Below are 18,478 nucleotides of genomic sequence, written 5' to 3' on the forward strand. Positions count from 1 at the left end.
AAGCTCAAAATAAATGAAAGTTCTCTAAAATGAAGGAATTTTGCTTTATGAACAGCACACTTTTTATTTTCTCATTTTGCTACATGTATCCATATTTTGTTAGGACTGGTTAACAGTCCAGGGACAAGTGTTTGGAAATTACTAAGTCTAGCTACGAAAAAGGGAAAAGGCATTTTATTTCACCATTATGAAGAACTCGGGCTTCTTTTTTAACCACAGTAATTAGGATTATAAAATCCATTTTATAGTTAACGAATCTGAAGTATGAATTGTTAAAGAAGCATGCACAGCATCACAGAGATAGTAAGTGGCTCCGATTTCAACCAAGTCTAAACCTAAAGCGTACATTCTTTCTACTCCGCCATAGTGAGAAGCCCAACCACCCAAGTATGAAATACCTAAAGGAGTTAAAGGCTGTCAAATGGCAGTTTAAAATGTCATTTGTGACTGAATCTTCAGGAATCTGAGGACCATTAACACTGTGAATATGGAAGAGTACAACTTTTCTAACTCCATAAAAGCAATGGAAATCTACAGAAGTGATGTCTAGGCTGGAAAAACTGAGAAGATGCAGGTGTAAGGTGAAAAACACCAGATATATAACCTTAAGTGTCAACTAACAGCTATAAATACAAATGTGTACAATAGACACAAACTACTAATACATGAATCTCACTAAGATTACAAAAATTTTAAGAAGTTTTTCATAAACAGCACATATTACTGGATTCCATTTATATAAACCATTAAAAACAGGCAAAATACAAAACATCAGATCAATGTGAGAGTGGGGACTGACTGAGAAAGGGAATGAAGTAACTTTCTAGGATGATGGGTTTGGGTTATAAGAGTATATGCATTTGTCAAGGTTTGTACATTTCATTAATTAAATCTCAACAGAAAAAAAAGTCTGTAAACAAATACGAATTCTGGTTAATCATACATATATTTAAGTATATATGGGAAAGTATAATGATGTCTGCAATTTACTTTGAAATGAATGAAAATAATAAAAGGGACTGATGGGACAGAAGGATAGAAGGATGGATTCATAGATAAATACGTGATAGACCAAGCATGGCAAAATGTTAATAATAAACTGTGGGTGTTGCCTCTACCAAGCATTTACTCTAACATTCTTTCAACTTTGTTGTATGTTTTTTAAATTGTTCATAATAAAATGTTGAAGAGAAAGTATATGATATATGTGACTGTGGAACTAAGACAATGTTATCCTTAAAAATACAGAAAACCATATAATGGCCCAATTTGATGGAAGAGATCATATAACTATCACAAAGTTTGAAAAAAGTAAAGAAATACAGACAGTAGTATAAGGTACTCATAAGACACACCCAGAAGTTGCTAAATCTAAGGTGGAAAATAAAAAGAATAAGAATACAATGGATGGGTGCAGTGGCTCATGCCTGTAATCCCAGCACTTTGGGAGGCAAGGCAGAAGGATCACTTGAGCCCAGGAGTTCAAGACCAGCCTGGGCAACATGGTAAAAACCCATCCCTAAAAAAAAACACAACAAAAACAAAAATTACCCGGGTGTGGTGGTGTGCACCCTGTAGTCCCAGCTATTCAGGAGGCTGATGTGGCAAGATTGCTTAAAACCAAGAGACAGAGGTTGCAGTGAGCCAAGATCGTACCACTACACTCCAGCCTGGGTGAAAGGGCAGAGTCTATTAAAAAAAAAAAAAAATCTTTCTGGTAATAGACAAAAAAACAAAAAACGATGGAAATAAGTTGAATTAGTTTCATGTGAAAGCAATACATTCTAGAAAACCGTCAATATATGAGTTTCTGAGAGTATCTGATAACTGAAATAATTAAGATAACTGAACATACTTTCTCTTAAGAAATCACAATTGGTTCAATATATTTCAACATGAAGTATCAGTCAACCATAGTAAATGGATAAAGCTAACTTGGTCACAATCAATTCTACTAAAGAAAGACTGTGAATACACGAAAAGAATAGTTTGAACAGAACTTTGTTTTTAATACACTTGCCAGGAATTTAACATTTTTAGCATGTCTTAAAAGAACTTTACCTGCCATTTCTTTTGAGGGCAAAAATGATGCCATCTTTCTGGAATGGAAGTAGCTTTGCTCTTAGTCTGTCAGGCAAAAAATCCAGCAGTTTATCAGATTCATTTGTCACACAAGAAATGTGAGGTGTAAGAGACTTTTTTATGTTATGAACCCTAGGCATGATGATCCTAAAAACAAAGAAACAACAAAAAAGGGAGGGGTATAAGAAATAGATATTACTAAGTATGTTACAGAATCACATATAAATAATATTAAAGTACTTATAAATAGCTTTGACATACCATTTATATAAACTAAATCATATTCTCACAGTAAGTTACTAAGAAAATTCAAAGCACTGAGTTTGAAAGCAATTACTTAATGCACTCTCTAGGAACTCAGCATGCACTATTTCATTTTGAGCCATAATACCATATACCATACACCAGTTTAACGCCACAAATTTATTACTAAAAAATTATAAATAAACTAGATTTTTCACAAATCGAATAATTTTTAAAATAAGGGATGAATCTGCTAGAGAAAGATGAATCCTTTAATAATTCATCCTTTTATGGATCCACATTTTCATATCACACCAGATTTTCTAAGAGTGAGGTAAAGCTGCATTTAAAAAAATTATAAAATACAAAGACATTAACTCCAAAATCAAATTTATACTAATTAAATTAATGTAATATTATTAAATTGTTTAAATATTAAAATTAATTCTTTTTAATTAGCTGAATCCACAGTATAGCACTTTGCCTGATTAACACCTTCCTCACCCCCTGGTTTTCCACAGATGTTACTGTAATTTTCTATGACATAAAAATGTCATATATCTGTAAATTCTTATAACTCTGGAAGAAAATGTCCTATTATACAACTACACTATAATGCCTATCAAATAATAAAATTTTGTATTTAGATGGTACCCTGCCTTCTGTTTATATATTATCTCATCTTTAAAAAAAAGTTTGCGGGCCAGGCGCGGTGGCTCACGCCTGTAATCCCAGCACTCTGGGAGGCCGAGGTGGGTGGATCATGAGGTCAGGAGTTCAAGACCGGACTGGCCAATATGTTGAAACCCCATATCTATTAAAAATACAAAAATTAGCTGGGCGTGGAGGCGCTCGCCTGTAGTCCCAGCTATTTAGGGGCCTGAGGCAGAAGAATCATTTGAACCCAGGAGGCAGAGGTTGCAGTGAGCCAAGATCATGCCACTGCGCTCCAGCCTGGGCGACAGAGTGAGACTCTGTCTCAAGGAAAAAAAAAAAAGTTTGCTTTTTTCCTCAATTACATGCAGACTTATGTAACTATTGCTCTCTTCCATCCAAAAACGTAACCAACTTCTGTGTCTACTAAGAAGGTCAAGAACAAAGCAAGTATTTATTTATTAATAACAAATAGGTACTACATGTCACAACCTAGAGAAGCAAGACCCACACACTCGTAGGGTTTATATTCTTCAGGGGAAAACTAAAAATCAGCAAATAAATAAATATGATGGTTTTTCTTGTTTTCAGCTACACCTGATCGAATGGGAAGGATGATTAATTATAATATAGCACAAATAGTGTAAGGAATTTAAGAGAGTACTGGTCACTTTAGGTAGGCTGACCAAGAGTGGCCTGTCTTAGGAAGTGCTGTTTGGCTTATGGTCTGCAAGATGTAAAAAGCCACCCAGGATCAAAATTAAGAGAAGAGCAGTCCGAGGAGAGAGCATCACTGCAAAGGACCCAAATTGAGAAAGGGCTTGGTGTTTTCAGAAAACAGAAAGAAGGCTAAGGTGGACCAGGCACAGCGGTTCATGCCTATAATCTCAGCACTTTGGGAGGCCAAAGTGGGCGGATCACCTGAGGTCAGGAGTTTGAGACCAGCCTGGTCAACGTGGCGAAACACTGTCCTACTAAAAATACAAAAATTAGCTGGGTGTGGTGGCACAGGCCTGTAATCCCAGCTACTCAGGAGGCTGAGGCACAACAATCACTTGAATTCAGGAGGAGGAAGTTGCAGTGAGCTGAGATCGCACCACTGCACTCCAGCTTGGGTAACAGAGCAAGACTTCATCTCAAAAATAAGAAAAACAAAAGCCAATGTGGCTGATGACCCAAAGGAGGGAATGGTGTAAGATGAAGCTACCGAGATAAACAAGAGCCAAATCATATACAGCCTTGATAATAACTTTGGATTCCTTTTTAAGAAGGAATGCTAATGGAGTTGTGCTGTCGCATACACCATTAACAAAATGTTTAATTAAAATTAAAATAAAAAATTCAGTTATCCAGTTTCACCAGCCATGTTTCACGGGCTCAACAGTAACATGTGTCTGGTAGCTATGATATTTAATAGTAAAGATACAGAACATTTCTCTCTTCACTTAAAGTTCTGTTGGACAGTACTGAATGGAAGGTTTAAACAGGGGAATGACACATCTGACTTACATTTCAAAAAACACCTGAAGGAGACAAAGATATCAATAAGGAGGCAGGAGATAAATGTTCTTATAGGATTTGGCCACTCAACAAAGCCTCTACTGCTTCAGTAGGCAATTGAATTTAGAAATGATTTATGAGTCAGTTCTGTCTGAATAAGGTCCTCATAAACACTCATGAGTGGCCCTCCCTAGGACCCTCTCACCACCACCACCCCCATAACAAAACTTAGCAAGGAATAGAGAATGGAGCAAAAAGGGAAAGCATGAAAGCAGGAAAACTGTTTTCAGGTTGCAACAGACAAGGCAAAAAACCTTTAGCACTGAAACCGAAAAGATTCACGAAGTATATCAGAGGTAAAGCAAACAGCATCTGCTGATGCGGTATATGTAGAGAATAATAGAAATGTAGAATCAAAATGTGGACCTAGAGTGATGGAGTTAGTGATGCAATTGGCTGGGATGGTAAGGACTACAGAATAAATAAATTGGGTAGAAAAAAAATCCACAGATTTTCTTTGAGATGGCTATAAGATAAGAAGTGGAAATGTTGGGTATGCTTGAAAATATATGAGTCTGAAGTTCCTATAGGGAGAGATAGAGAATGGATACACACGAGAAATATCAGACACTTTCCCAGCCTGCCTTAGAGCTACTAATCAGATAAACCTATTGTGGACTTTAGAAAGTCAAAACTCAAAGGAGCAGAGATTAAGTAAAATTCCTTCTGGCAAGGTTAACAGCAGCAGAAAACCATGTCCACTTTCCAGAAGTAACAGGAGTTTCAGAAGCACTTTTTAGGGTCAATGGGATAAAGGATGTAATGTTTTAGGGTGGAACACTGGCAAGAAGTTAAGTAAAAAATTTAAAAAAAAATGTTGCTGTCTATCATCTTTATTCAAGACTCCTTTTTTTTTTTCTTTGCTGGGTGCAGTGGCTCATCGCTGTAATCCCAACACTTTGGGAGGTTGAGGCAGAATAGCTTGAGGTCAGGAGCTGAAGATCAGCCAGGGCAAACAGCGAGATCTTGTTGCTTACAAAAGATCATAAAATTAGCTGGTTGTGGGGGTGCATGCCTGTAGTCCCAACTACTTGGGAGGCTTCAGAGGACTGCTTGAGCCCAGGAATTTGAGCTATGATCTTGTCACCGCACTCCAGCATGGATGACAGAGCGAGACTCTATCAAGAAAAGAAAGAAAAGAAAAGAAGGAAACGGAAAGAAAAGAAAGAGAGAGAGAGAGAATAACAAAACAAAACGACTCCTTTACATTTTACTTAGTAAAAAATTTTAATAAACACTCCAAAAAAATCTGGTAAATTGGGGTCACTTTGCCACTTACATGATTTATTTTTATGAGGACTGACTCAGGCACAATATTTGTTTTTTGTTTTTTGTTTTTTTTCTTTTGAGATGGAGTCTCACTCTGTTGCCCAGGCTGGAGTGCAGTGGCGCGATCTCGGCTCACTGCAAGCTCCGCCTCCTGGTTTCACACCATTCTCCTGCCTCAGCCTCACGAGTAGCTGGGACTACAGGGGCACGCCACCATGTCAGGCTAATTTTTTGTATTTTTAGTAGAGACGGGGTTTCACCATGTTAGCCAGGATGGTCTCAATCTCCTGACCTCGTGATCTGCCCGCCTCTGCCTCCCAAAGTGCTGGGATTACAGGCGTGAGCCACCGCGCCTGGCCAAGGCACAATATTTGTAAAAATAAACAATGAAACTAAAGTTATATTAATCAAAAATTTGTTTTAATAGGCACAAATAAGAGAAAAAAATAAATATGAAGATAAAAGAAATCTAAAACATTATGAAAATGTACAGAAAAAAATTTCAGTTGAATTTAAGATTATAGTGTGGTTCATTGATGATTTAAACAGATATATGGATAAATAAAGAACTTAAAAATATGTAGTGGTACAATCTAATGAATAGAACATGAATGTTTTTGTTAATCCTAAAAATAATTTTTAAAATATTCTTTTCTATTTTTAGGATCTAAAGTAAAAAAGGTGTAATAAAGAATATCTCATGTAGGTTCAGCCATATAGGTTTAATTGCTACAAAAAGTCAGTTGTAATCAACATTACATTAATAAAAGAAGATGCACATTTTATCTTCATTCTAGATTACCAAGAAATTAACAGTTACAATAATGTGCATACCTTTTTAATAATGAATACTTTATTCAGTTCAGAGGTTTAGCTTAAAAGGTTTTACTCAATATATGTATACTAATTTACTTATAGTAAGGTGGGGGGAGCCTATCAAAATGAAACCAGCAATACATAATTTAAAAAAAATTTTATTCCAGAAATATTTTAATAAACATTGACCATTTCCAAGAAACACCCACTGCATGCCCACCAATGAAAGAGAATCATAACAAAATAGAAAATTTACCATATGGCTATGATTTAAAGAAAAAAAAATGTGGACAGGAGCACATCAGCAAAGTCCATTATTAAAGTCACATTCCTTCTTATGGGCTATGAATAGGAGTCCGATTAGATACCAGAATAAAACTTACTACAAATGCTGAACCATTTAGGTCAAAGAACCTCTACAGAAGCATCTGTCTTCAAAGGGATTCTAGTTTGAGACTCAATTTTAGAATAAGTTATAACAAATAATGTTAACAGAAGACATACAAGGTGATAAAAGAGGGTTTCTACAATTCCCCACATGAAGTATAAGTCAACCATAGTAAAACCTAATAAAACAAATCTAGATATTAAAAACAATATCTGAACCTAATAAAACAAATCTAGATATATTAAAAAATTATTTTTCTTTAAACAATTGCCAAGACTAAAATCAAAGATAAACAGAAGGCACAACAGTTTTGTTCTGGCTGTTATCTGGGTTTTGGGAATATTTTGTCTTTTGTTTTTTTACAAATACAAATTAAACATGAAAAAACTCTACTTCAAAAAAACTAACAGTTCAAGAAAAGCCCATCCAGTTGCATTCTAGACATTTAAAACCTATACCACAATATAAATTTCAATGGTAAAAACGGTAGGTTTTAGAATTGTTTTGTGATCCTATATCAAAGGAAAAATTCTATTCATTTTATTCAGTTTTTAAACATACCAGCAAGAATCAAAATTGTCAAATTTTCCAAATTTTAAACATACCAGTGAGAATCAAAATTGTCAAATTTTCCAAACCCACTGTAAAAACAGGTTTTAGAAGTGTTTCGTGATCCAGTATCAAAAGAAAAATCCTATTCTTTTTATTCAGTTTTTAAACATACCAGCGAGAATCAAAATTGTCAAATTTTCCAATGGCAATTTCTCCACACTAGAAAGTGGTTGTGACTCTCAAAGAAGTAACAATTTGGGGTTTTCCTGCCTTCAAAATGTTATCAAATCCTGTATTTCTCACAGGCTTTTGAAACACACAGAAAGTAAGAAATATTCCAATGAATGAAACGTACCAAATGTCAGTAATACGCAAGACACATTCCTTTGGGGAAATGGCTGTTAGAAAAAAAATCCAGTCTGTACATGCAAAATAAGCAAGGAAATTCAGTCTTTCTTTCTTCTTCTTCTTGAAAAATCCGTTACTCCTAAAATATCATTCCACAAAATTGGAAGTGAAAGACTAAAGGTCAGGAAAGGGAAGAGAGGGAGAAGGAGCACACATCATTAACACACAAAAGAAGTAAAATTATACTAACTTAAGCAGTTTATAACAAACTGGGGTCATACTCCAAGATACCAAAGGCTGGTCGAAGAAATTCACCATTCTGTAGGAGCTAGGGTTTGTATGGCCGCGTGAAGATCCATGAAGATTCACTGCCATGGAGCAAGCCTTCTTCCCACTCCAAATCCTGCTTTCTGCACCATGCCTCCATGGGGAGGGCCTCTCATTCCACCACCCACCCCACATAGAGGGCCTCCAGGTCCCCTAAGGCGATCATCTCGTCAGTCCCCTTCCCTAGCAGCTCGAGGCTTCTTCTCTTCCACATTCAGACAGACCTCACCTCTGAACATGATGGGCCTGTTGCGAAGGACCTTCTGAACAGGCTCAGAATCATCAAAACAAAACCAAAACTGGGTAATTTCCCACCACTGTTAATGTGCAACTCCACCACGTTCCCATAATTTTGAAAGAAATCTTTAAGCTCTGATTTGTCCACTTAATGAGACAGGTTGCCAATGAAGAGTTGGTGACTGTCAGGGTGTCTCACCACTCTTTGGGGTTCAATGTCACCTTGCTCACCAGCCTCACAGATCGGTCTGGGTCCCCTTTGGGGAGGAATATTTCTTCGTTGTTCTCACATCCTTTGATCCCTTTGAGGTTTCTGTGGTGGAATCTGAGATTCAGGCTTAGACTCTGTACAGGGCTGTGAAGCTAGTACTTTACCAACATAAGGAGGTATCCCAGTAACTGGAACAGCTCCACTGGGTTGAAGGTTGTTACTGGTCACAGATGCCCAAGAAAATGTCCTCAAGTCTTCCCGTACTGTCTGAGATATGTCTGCAGGTGCTGGAGAAGAACTCTTCTGAGCATCCTCAGGAGCAGTTTCTTCTAATACTAGCTCAGACTTTTCCTCTTGGATTTCAGATACACATTCTTGTTCTGGTTCTGGCTCAGGATCAGGCTCCAGTTCAGCAACTGGCTCCTCTAAATGTTCTTCCACGTCATTACTGACAACTGCCTGATCACAGAAAGTTCCAGAATCATCAGGTACCACCTGAGGTGTTTGCTGTCTTTTCTTCAGGTTCCTCTACTACTTCTTCAGACTCCTCCTGAGGCTCAGTGACAAACCCACCAAAGACCTCATCTTGCTATCTGAAGATATCATTGTGAACATAGAACTGATTTGCAACAGACCCCTCAGGAGCAAGTATGAACATCTGCATGAATCTCCTCAAAGCCTGGTTGTTGTTAGACAGAAGCCCCAACACCTGGACTACCACACCATCATTTAGCGTGGCATAAGCATCAACATGGAGAATCTTGGTGTGGCAGTTGCTGAAGTTTCGTGACATCACTTTCCTGTGGATTTCTTTCTGTCCGTAAACTGCATCTGCTAGCTTTCTATTTGAATCCAATCCCCCACGGACATAAGAAGAGTTCCTTCCATAAAATCTATGCAGCATGTCTGGGGCCTAGTTCAGCAGTGTGTAATGCTGTCTCACAAATTCCCACCCAACCAGCAGGGGACTAGCCTTCTCCATCACCATTGCTTTGGTCAATTCAAACTGAGGGGAAAAAGTCAAATATGTCCAAACCTGTGCGGCTGAGCTGGAGAGGAACTAGCTCTGCTACACAGCACTGATGATGGCAGAAACCCCTCATGCAACTGTGTCCGCACCAGCAATACATAATTTTTAATACCATGTTATTAAAATCAAAATGACAATATTGGCTAGGGAAATTTAGTGAAAGCAAAATCTAGTAGAACTTATTTTCTAAGCAATTTGCTTGGTACGCAACACTTGAAAAAAAGAAAGAAGGAAATACTTTCTATCTTTTTAGGTCAAGATAGTGTTTTTGTACTCAATTGAGAACAAGGCAAATTCAACTGGAATTCACTGACTCATTTAAGTAAATAGTAGAACTGTACTGAGGAGAATCAGATATTGTTAAAATACACTACCTAGAGACTTATTTCAGGAACAACAAGTAAATGGCGGGTCAGGACAACTATATAAACTTTGGGGAGATAATTTTTTTTTTTAATTAAGAATGTATTGGATGAAATTTACTGCAGAATAAAGAATTAGTAAATTAGAAAAGATATTAAATGTAAATGGACTAAAAACAAATGAAAAGATTCCTATATTAAATTAAAATATATATAAATTTACATGCTGCTTTTAAAAGACATACCCTTAAATAGGAGGATTCATAAACATTGAAAGTGAAAGAATTAAAAAAGACATATTATACATGCCAAAGTATAGCTAGTATTGCTTTACATTATAAGATAACATAGGTTTCAGGCAAAAAAAAATTATTAAAATAAAGAAAAGCATTTTATAATGATAAAAGATTTATTAGAAAAATTTAGCCTCGAAATATATCTTAATAAATATACAAGGCAAAAACTGATAAAAATAAAAGGAAAATTTGACACAACCATATCTATCTATAACCACAGTGGAAAAGTTTAACACATGTCTCTCAGTAATTGATTATGCAAGTTGATTAAATTGTAACAGGATAAAGATGATTTCAAGAATACAATAAACAAATCTGACCCATTTGGTGCAAAGACAGGAGTATTATTTTCAAGCTCATTGTGTGAAGCCAGCCTAAACAATCTCACAAGCACATTACAAGAAAAAACATACATAATACAATCTCTCATATTCATGGGTAAACAAAATATTAGCAAATCAAATATAGCAGTAATTAAAAGACTAAGACACCAAGACTAAAATGGGCTTATTTCAGGAATGCACAGCGGATTATACTTTCAAAATTCGATCACTGACAAGCTGATTCTAAAATTCATATGGAAATGCAAGGAACCCAGAATAGCCAAAACAATCTTGAAAATGAACAAAGCTAGAGGACTTCTACTTCCTGGTTGTAAAATTTACTACAAAGTGACGATAATCAAGGCAGTGTAGCACTACTAGCATAATGACAACCAGCTAGGTTAATGGAACAGAACTGAAAGTCCAGAAATAAGCCTTTACATTTACAGTCAATTTTTTGACAAGGGTCCTAAGAGGATTCAATAGGAAAAGAGTAACTTTTTCAACAAATAGTGCTGAGACAACTAGATGTTCATATAAAAGAATGAAATTAAACCCCCACCTCATGCTGCATATGAAAATTAACTTAAAATGGATCAAAGATTAAAACATAACAGTTAAAACTATAAAACTTCAAGGAGAAAACACAAGAGTAAACCTTTGTAATCTTGGGTTATGGTATGGTTTTAGACAACAACACTAAAAGCAAAAACATGAAGTCTTTGAACATGCCTATGTCCTGAATGGTATTGCCTAGGTTTTCTTCTAAGGTTTTTATGGTTTTAGGTCTTATGTTTAAGTCTTTAATCCATCTTGAGTTAATTTTTGGGTAAGGTGTAAGGAAGGGGTCCTGTTTCAGTTTTCTGCATATGGCTAGCCAGTTTTCCCAACACCATTCACTAAATAGGGAATCAATAGGGAATCCTCTCCCCATTTCTTGTTTTTGTCAGGTTTGTCAAAGAGCAGATGGTTGTAGATGTGTAGTGTTATTTCTGAGGCCTCTGTTCTGATCCATTGGTTTATATATCTCTTCTGGTAACAGTACCATGCTGCTTTGGTTACTGTAGCCTTGTAGCATAGTTTGAAGTCAAACTAGGTAGCGTGATGCCTCCAGCTTTGTTCTTTTTGCCTAGGATTGTTTTGGCTATACGGGCTCTTTTTTGGTTCCATATGAAATTTAAAGTAGTTTTTTCTAAGTCTGTGAAGAAAGTCAATGGTAGCTTGATGGGGATAGCATTGAATCTGTAAGTTACTTTGGGCAATATGGCCACTTTCACAGTATTGATTCTTCCTATCCATGAGCATGGAATGTTTTTCCATTTGATTGTGCCCTCTCTTATTTCCTTGAGCAGTGGTTTGTAGTTCTCCTTGAAGAGGTCCTTCACCTCCATTGTAAGTTGTATTCCTAGGCATTTCATTCTCTTTGTAGCTATTGTTAATGAGAGTTCATACATGTTTTGGCTCTCTGTCTATTATTGCTGTATAAAAATGCTTGTGATTTTTGCATACTGATTTTGTATCCTGAGACTCTGCTGAAGTTGCTTATCAGCTTAAGAAGATTTTGGGCTGAGATGATGGGGTTTTCTAAATATACAATCATGTCATCTGCAAACAGAGACAATTTGACTTCCTCTCTTCCTATCCGAATACCTTTTATTTCTTTCTCTTGCTTGATTGCCCTGGCCAGAACTACCAATACTATGCTGAATAGGAGTGGTGAAAGAAGGCATCCTTGTGTGCCAGCTTTCAAAGAGAATGTTTCCAGCTTTCACCCATTCAGTATGATATTGGCTGTGGGTGTGTCATAAATAGCTCTTATCATTTTTAGATACATTCCATCAATACCTAGTTTATTGACAGTTTTTTTTAGCATGAAGGGGCGTTGAATTTTATGGAAGGCCTTTTCTGCATCTATTGAGACAATCATGTGTTGTTATTGGTTATGTTTATGTGATGGATTAGGTTTACTGATTTGCATATGTTGAACCAGCCTTGAATCCCAGGAATGAAGCTGACTTGATCTTGGTGGATAAGCTTTGTGATGTGCTGCTGGATTCAGTTTGCCAGTATTTTATTGAGTATTTTCGCATCAATGTTCATCAGAAATATTGGCCAGAAATCATCTTTTTTTGTTGTGTCTCTGCCAGGTTTTGGTATCAGCATGATGCTAGCCTCATAAAATGAGTTAGGTAGGAGTCCCTCTTTTTCTACTGTTTGGAATAATTTCAGAAGGAATGGTACCAGCTCCTCTTAGTACCTCTGGTACAAATTTGGCCGTGAATCTGTCTGGTCCTGGGCTGTTTTGGTTGGTAGGCTAGTAATAGTTCTTTATTTCCTTCAGTTCTGCTCTGATCTTAGTTATTTCTTATCTTCTGCTAGCTTCTGAATTTGTTTGTGATATCAGGGTGTCGATTTTAGATCTTTCCCGCTTTCTCCTGTGGGCATTTAGTGCTACAAATTTCCCTCTACACACTGCTTTAGCTGTGTCCCAGAGATTCTGGTACGTTGTGTCTTTGTTCTCATTGGTTTCAAAGAACTTATTTACTTCCGCCTTCATTTCATTATTTACCCAGTAGTCATTCAGGAGCAGGTTGTTCAGTTTCCATGTAGTTGTGCAGTTTTGAGTGAGTTTCTTAATCCTGAGTTCTAATTTGCTTGCACTGTGGTCTGAGAGACTGTTTGTTATGATTTCCGTTCTTTTGCATTTGCTGAGGAGTGCATTACATCCAATTCTGTGGTCAATTTTAGAATAATAGTGATGTGGTGCTAAGAATGTATATTCTGTTGATTTGCGGTGGAGAATTCTATAGACGTCTATTAGGTCTGCTTGGTCCTGAGCTGAGTTCAAGTCCTGAATATCCTTGTTAATTTTGTCTCATTAATCTGTCTAATATTGATAGTGGGGCATTAAATCTCCTACTATTATTGTATGGAAGTCTAAGTCTCTTTGTAGGTCTCTAAGAATTTGCTTTATGAATCTAGGTGCTCCTGTACTGGGTGCATATATATTTAAAATAGTTAGCTCTTCTTGTTGCACTGATCCCTTTGCCATTATGTAATGCCCTTATCTCTTTTGATCTTTGTTGGTTTAAAGTCTGTTTTACCAGACACTAGGATTGCAACCCCTGCTTTTTTTTTTTTTTTTTTTTTTTGGCTTTCCATTTGCTTGGTAAATATTCTTCCATCCCTTTATTTTGAGCCTATGTGTGTCTTTGCACGTGAGATGGGTCTTCTGAACACGGCACACTGATGGGTCTTGACTCTATCCAGTTTGCCAGTCTGTGTCTTTCAATTGGGGCATTTAAGGTTAATATTGTTATATGTGAATCTGATCCTGTCATTATGATACTAGCTGGTTATTTTGCCCATTAGTTGATGAAATTTCTTCACAGTGTTGATGGTCTTTACAACTTGGTATGTTTTTGCAGTGGCTGGTACCGGTTGTTCCTTTCCATGTTTAGTGCTTCCTTCAGGAGCTCTTGTAAGGCAGGCCTGGTGGTGAGAAAATCTCTCAGCATTTGCTTGTCTGTAAAGGATTTTATTTCACCTTCACTTTTGAAGCTTAGTTTGGCTGGATATGAAATTCTGGGTTGAAAGTCCTTTTCCTTAAGAATGACGAATATTGGACCCCACTCTCTTCTGGCTTGTAGGGTTTCTGCTGAGAGATCCACTGTTAGTCTGATGAGCTTCCCTTTGTTACCCAGGTAACCCAGCCTTTCTCTCTGGCTGCCCTTAACATTTTTTCCTTCAATTCAACCTTGGTGAATCTGACAATTATGTGTCTTGTGGTTGCTCTTCTCAAGGAGCATCTTTGTGGTGTTCTCCGTATTTCCTGAATTTGAATGTTGGCCTGTCTTGCTAGGTTGGGGAAGTTTTCCTGGATAATATCCTTAAGTGTGTTTTCCAACTTGGTTCTATTCTCCCTGTCACTTTCAGGTATACCAATCAAAAATAGGTTTGGTCTTTTCACATAGTCCCATATTTCTTGGAGGCTTTGTTCATTCCCTTTCATTCTTTTTTCTCTAACCTTGTCTTCACGCTTTATTTCATTAAGTTGATCTTCAATCTCTGATATCCTTTCTTCTGCTTGGTCAATTTGGCTATTGATATTTGTGTATGATTCACAAAGTTCTCATGCTGTGTTTTTCAGCTCCATCAGGTCATTTATGTTCTTCTCTAAACTGGTTATTCTGGATAGCAATTCCTCTAACCTTTTTTCGAAGTTCTTAGCTTCCCTGCATTGGGGTAGAACATGCTCTTTAAGCTTGGAGAAGTTTGTTATTACCCACCTTCTGAAGCCTACTTCTGTCAATTCATCAAACTCATTCTCCGTCCACTTTTGTTCCCTTGCTGGCGAGGAGTGATCCTTTGGAGGAGAAGAGGCATTCTGGTTTTGGGAATTTTCAGCCTTTTTGTGCTGTTTTTTCCTCATCTTCGTGGATTTATCTACTTTTGGTCTTTGATGTTGGTGACCTTCAGATGGGATTTTTGTGTGAGCGTCCTTTTTGTTGATACTGATGCTACTCCTTTCTGTATGTTAGTTTTCCTTCTAACAGTCAGGCCCCTCTGCTGCAGGTCTGTTGGAGTTTGCTAGAGGTCCACTCAAGACTCTGTTTGCCTGGGTATCACCAGCAGAAGCTGCAGAACAGCAAAGGTTGCTGCCTGTTCCTTCCTCTGGGAGGAGGCACAGCCAGATGCCAGCTGGGGCTCTCCTGTATGAGGTGTCCGTTGACCCCTGCTGGGAGGTGTCTCCCAGTCAGGGGGCATGGGGGTCAGGGACCCACTTGAGGAGACAGTCTGTCCCTTAGCAGAGCTTGAGTGCTGTGCTGGGAGATATGCTGCTCTCTTCGGAGCCAACAGGCAGGAACATTTAAGTCTGCTAAAGCTGTGAGCACAGCTGCCCCTTCCCCCAGGTGCTCTGTCCCAGGAAGATGGGAATTTTATCTATAAGCCCCTGACTGGGGCTCCTTTCTTTTGGAGATGCCCTGCTCAGAGAGGAGGAATATAGAGAGGCATTCTGGCTAGAATGGCTTTGTGTGGTGCGGTGGGTTCCGCACCCAGTTCGAACTTCCCAGCAGCTTTGTTTACACCGGGAGGGGAAAAGCGCCTACTCAAGCCTCAGTAATGGCAAACGCCCCTCCCCCTACCAAGCTCCACCGTCCCAGATAGACTTCAGACTGTGTGCTGGAAGTGAGAATTTCAAGCCAGTGGATCTACTTAGCTTGCTGGGCTCCATGGGGTGGGATCTGCTGAGGTAGAACACTTGGCTCCCTAGCTTCAGCCCCCTTTCCAGAGGAGTGAACGATTGTCTCGCTGGTGTTCCAGGAGCCACTGTGGTATGAAAAAAACTCCTGCAGCTAGCTTGGTGTCTGCCCAAAGGGCTGTCTGGTTTTGTGCTTGAAACCCAGGGCCCTGGTGGTGCAGGTACCCTAGGGAATCTCCTGGTCTGCGGGTTACGAAGCCCATGGGAAAAGCATAGTATCTGGGCTGGAATGCACCATTTCTCACGGCATAGTCCCTCACAGCTTCCCTTGGCTAAGGGAGGGAGTTCCCTGACCCCTTGCACTTCCCGGATGAGGAAACGCCCCACCCTGCTTTGGCTTGCCCTCCATGGGCTGCACCCACTATCTAACCAGTCTCAATGAGATGAGCCAAGTACCTCAATTGGAAATGCAGAAATCACTGGTCTTCTGAGTTGATCTCGCTGGGAGCTGCAGATTGGAACTGTTCCTATTCAGCCATCTTGCCAGCCACCATAGTCCTGTAACTTGTAGTTATGGAGCTGGGTCACAAACTCAGGTCATGTGGCTATAGATGTCATATGCCACATTTTCAGCTGCTATTCTATATGCTTCCCCTACTGAGAAGATCTATCTGCTGGGAGGCACTGCAGCATGTTATTTCCTTGTTTGCTTAATCTTGCTTCCTACTTCTGTTTGTTGCTATCAAAAATTCCAAAATAATAGGGTTCAGGAGGGAGAATTTGGAGCTGATTGTTGGACAGGGGAAACTATTTCTGTCCCTCAGATTAGGTGATTTATCAGGGAGAGCCCATTTATTATTTTTAATTCCATTTATTATTTTATTCCATTTACACGACCTATTTTCAAATAGGTCAAAATTTTAGAAATGGATAATAGATTGGTGGTTAGGTTGGGGTGGGATAGAAGTGGTTGTGGCTATAAGAAGGCAACATGAGGGATCCTCCTGGGATGGAAATGTTCTCTATTTTGACTGTGTCAATATCCTGGCTGTACTGTAGTTTTCTAAGATGTTACCACTGGAGGAAACTAGGGAAAGGTCCACAGTATCTCTCCGCATTATTTCTTACAATTTCCCGTGAATTTACAATGAACTCAAAAAGTATGATCTTTTTTAGATTAAAAAAAACAAAACACCCTGGCTTGGGCATGATGATTACACCTGTAATCCCAGAACTTTGGGAGGCAGCAGCAGAAAGATCACTTGAGCCAGGGAGGTCCAGGCTGCAGTGAGCTAAACAGAGCAAGACTCAGAAAGATAAAACTCCAAGATCATGTAGCTAACAGCAGAAGTAAGACCTATATTTGGGTCTTTCATCCCTTTTTATCACACGAATGCTCCATCTCTACTTCAGGGCTAAATCCCACTGAAAATATCTATTTTAAATATTAATATACTGGTCCTAGAAACAGTTATATCCTATGAAAAGTAATCATCCAACTCCCTGAATTTCATTTTTTCATGCATTCAACAAATGTGTATTCGGTTGTTCACATGTAGCAGACATTGCGCTAGGCTCTAGATATATAATAGTAAATATATTATTACATGCAGTTCTGAAGAAAGACTACAGGGGAAGTACTGGGTGTTAAGGGAGCATACAAACGGGACTAATTTTTCAGATTAGAGTGTTTGGAAGGCTTCTAAATATACATACATCAAAGTTCATACTTCAACAACATTAACCAGAGAGGAAGGGATCAAAGAGTGTTTTAGGAAGAGGATATGGTATATATAAAGGCTGTGAACCGGAGGTAAAAGGAAGGAAGCAAGCAGTAAGGAATTCTCTGTCTTCATCTTACCGGACCTATCAGTAATCACTCCCTCTTCATTAAGTCTTTTTTTTTCCACTTAAATTCTTTTTTTTTGTTGTTTTGGTCAGGCACGGTGGCTCATGCCTGTAATCCCAGCACTTTGGGAGGCCGAGGCGGGTGGATAATTTGAGGTAAGGAGTTCAAGACCAGCCTGGCAAACATAGCGAAAACCCATCTCTACTAAAAATAAAAATAAAAATAATTAGCCGGGCATGGTGGCAGGTGCCTCGCCTGTAATCACAGCTACTGGAGAGGCTGAGGCAGGAGATCGGTTGAACCCAGGAGACGGAGGTTACAGTGAGCCGAGTTCATGCCACTGCACTCCAGCCTGGGTGACAGAGTAAGACTCCACCTCAAAGAGAAAGAAGGATTTTTTTTTTTTTTTTTTTTTTTTGAGACAAAGTCTTGCTCTGTCACTCTGCCTGGAGTACAGGTGTGCAATATTAGCTCACTGCAACCTCAAACTCCTGGGCTCACACAATCCTCCTGCCTCAGCCTCTCGAACAGCTTGGACTACAGGCATCTGCCACCACACCTGGCTAATTGTTTTTTTTTGTTTTTTTTTTGAGACGGAGTCTTGCTCTGTCACTTAGGCTAGAGTGCAGTGGTGTGCTCTCGGCTCACTGCAACCTCCGACTCCTGGGTTCAAGCGATTCTCCTGTCTCAGCCTCCCGAGGAGCTGGGCTTACAGGTGCCTGCCACTG

General features: G+C 38.6%; 1 protein-coding gene and 1 pseudogene across 22 annotated transcripts in view; both read right to left on the minus strand.

Annotated features, from left to right (window-relative positions):
- Positions 1–18,478, minus strand: part of ZRANB3 (zinc finger RANBP2-type containing 3) — a 331,454-nt gene that overhangs the window by 302,436 nt on the left and 10,540 nt on the right. For all 22 annotated transcript variants that reach the window (XM_054679794.2, XM_016949745.4, XM_016949744.4 and 19 more), the window contains exon 2: positions 2,062–2,229. In XM_054679794.2, the coding sequence (XP_054535769.1) occupies positions 2,062–2,229 (168 nt within the window). The remainder of the gene's footprint in view (positions 1–2,061; positions 2,230–18,478) is intronic.
- LOC101058814 (ras GTPase-activating protein-binding protein 1-like) lies at positions 8,193–9,793 on the minus strand (annotated as a pseudogene).

This window comes from Pan troglodytes, chromosome 13 (assembly GCF_028858775.2).
Source record: "Pan troglodytes isolate AG18354 chromosome 13, NHGRI_mPanTro3-v2.0_pri, whole genome shotgun sequence".
NCBI lineage: Eukaryota > Metazoa > Chordata > Mammalia > Primates > Hominidae > Pan > Pan troglodytes.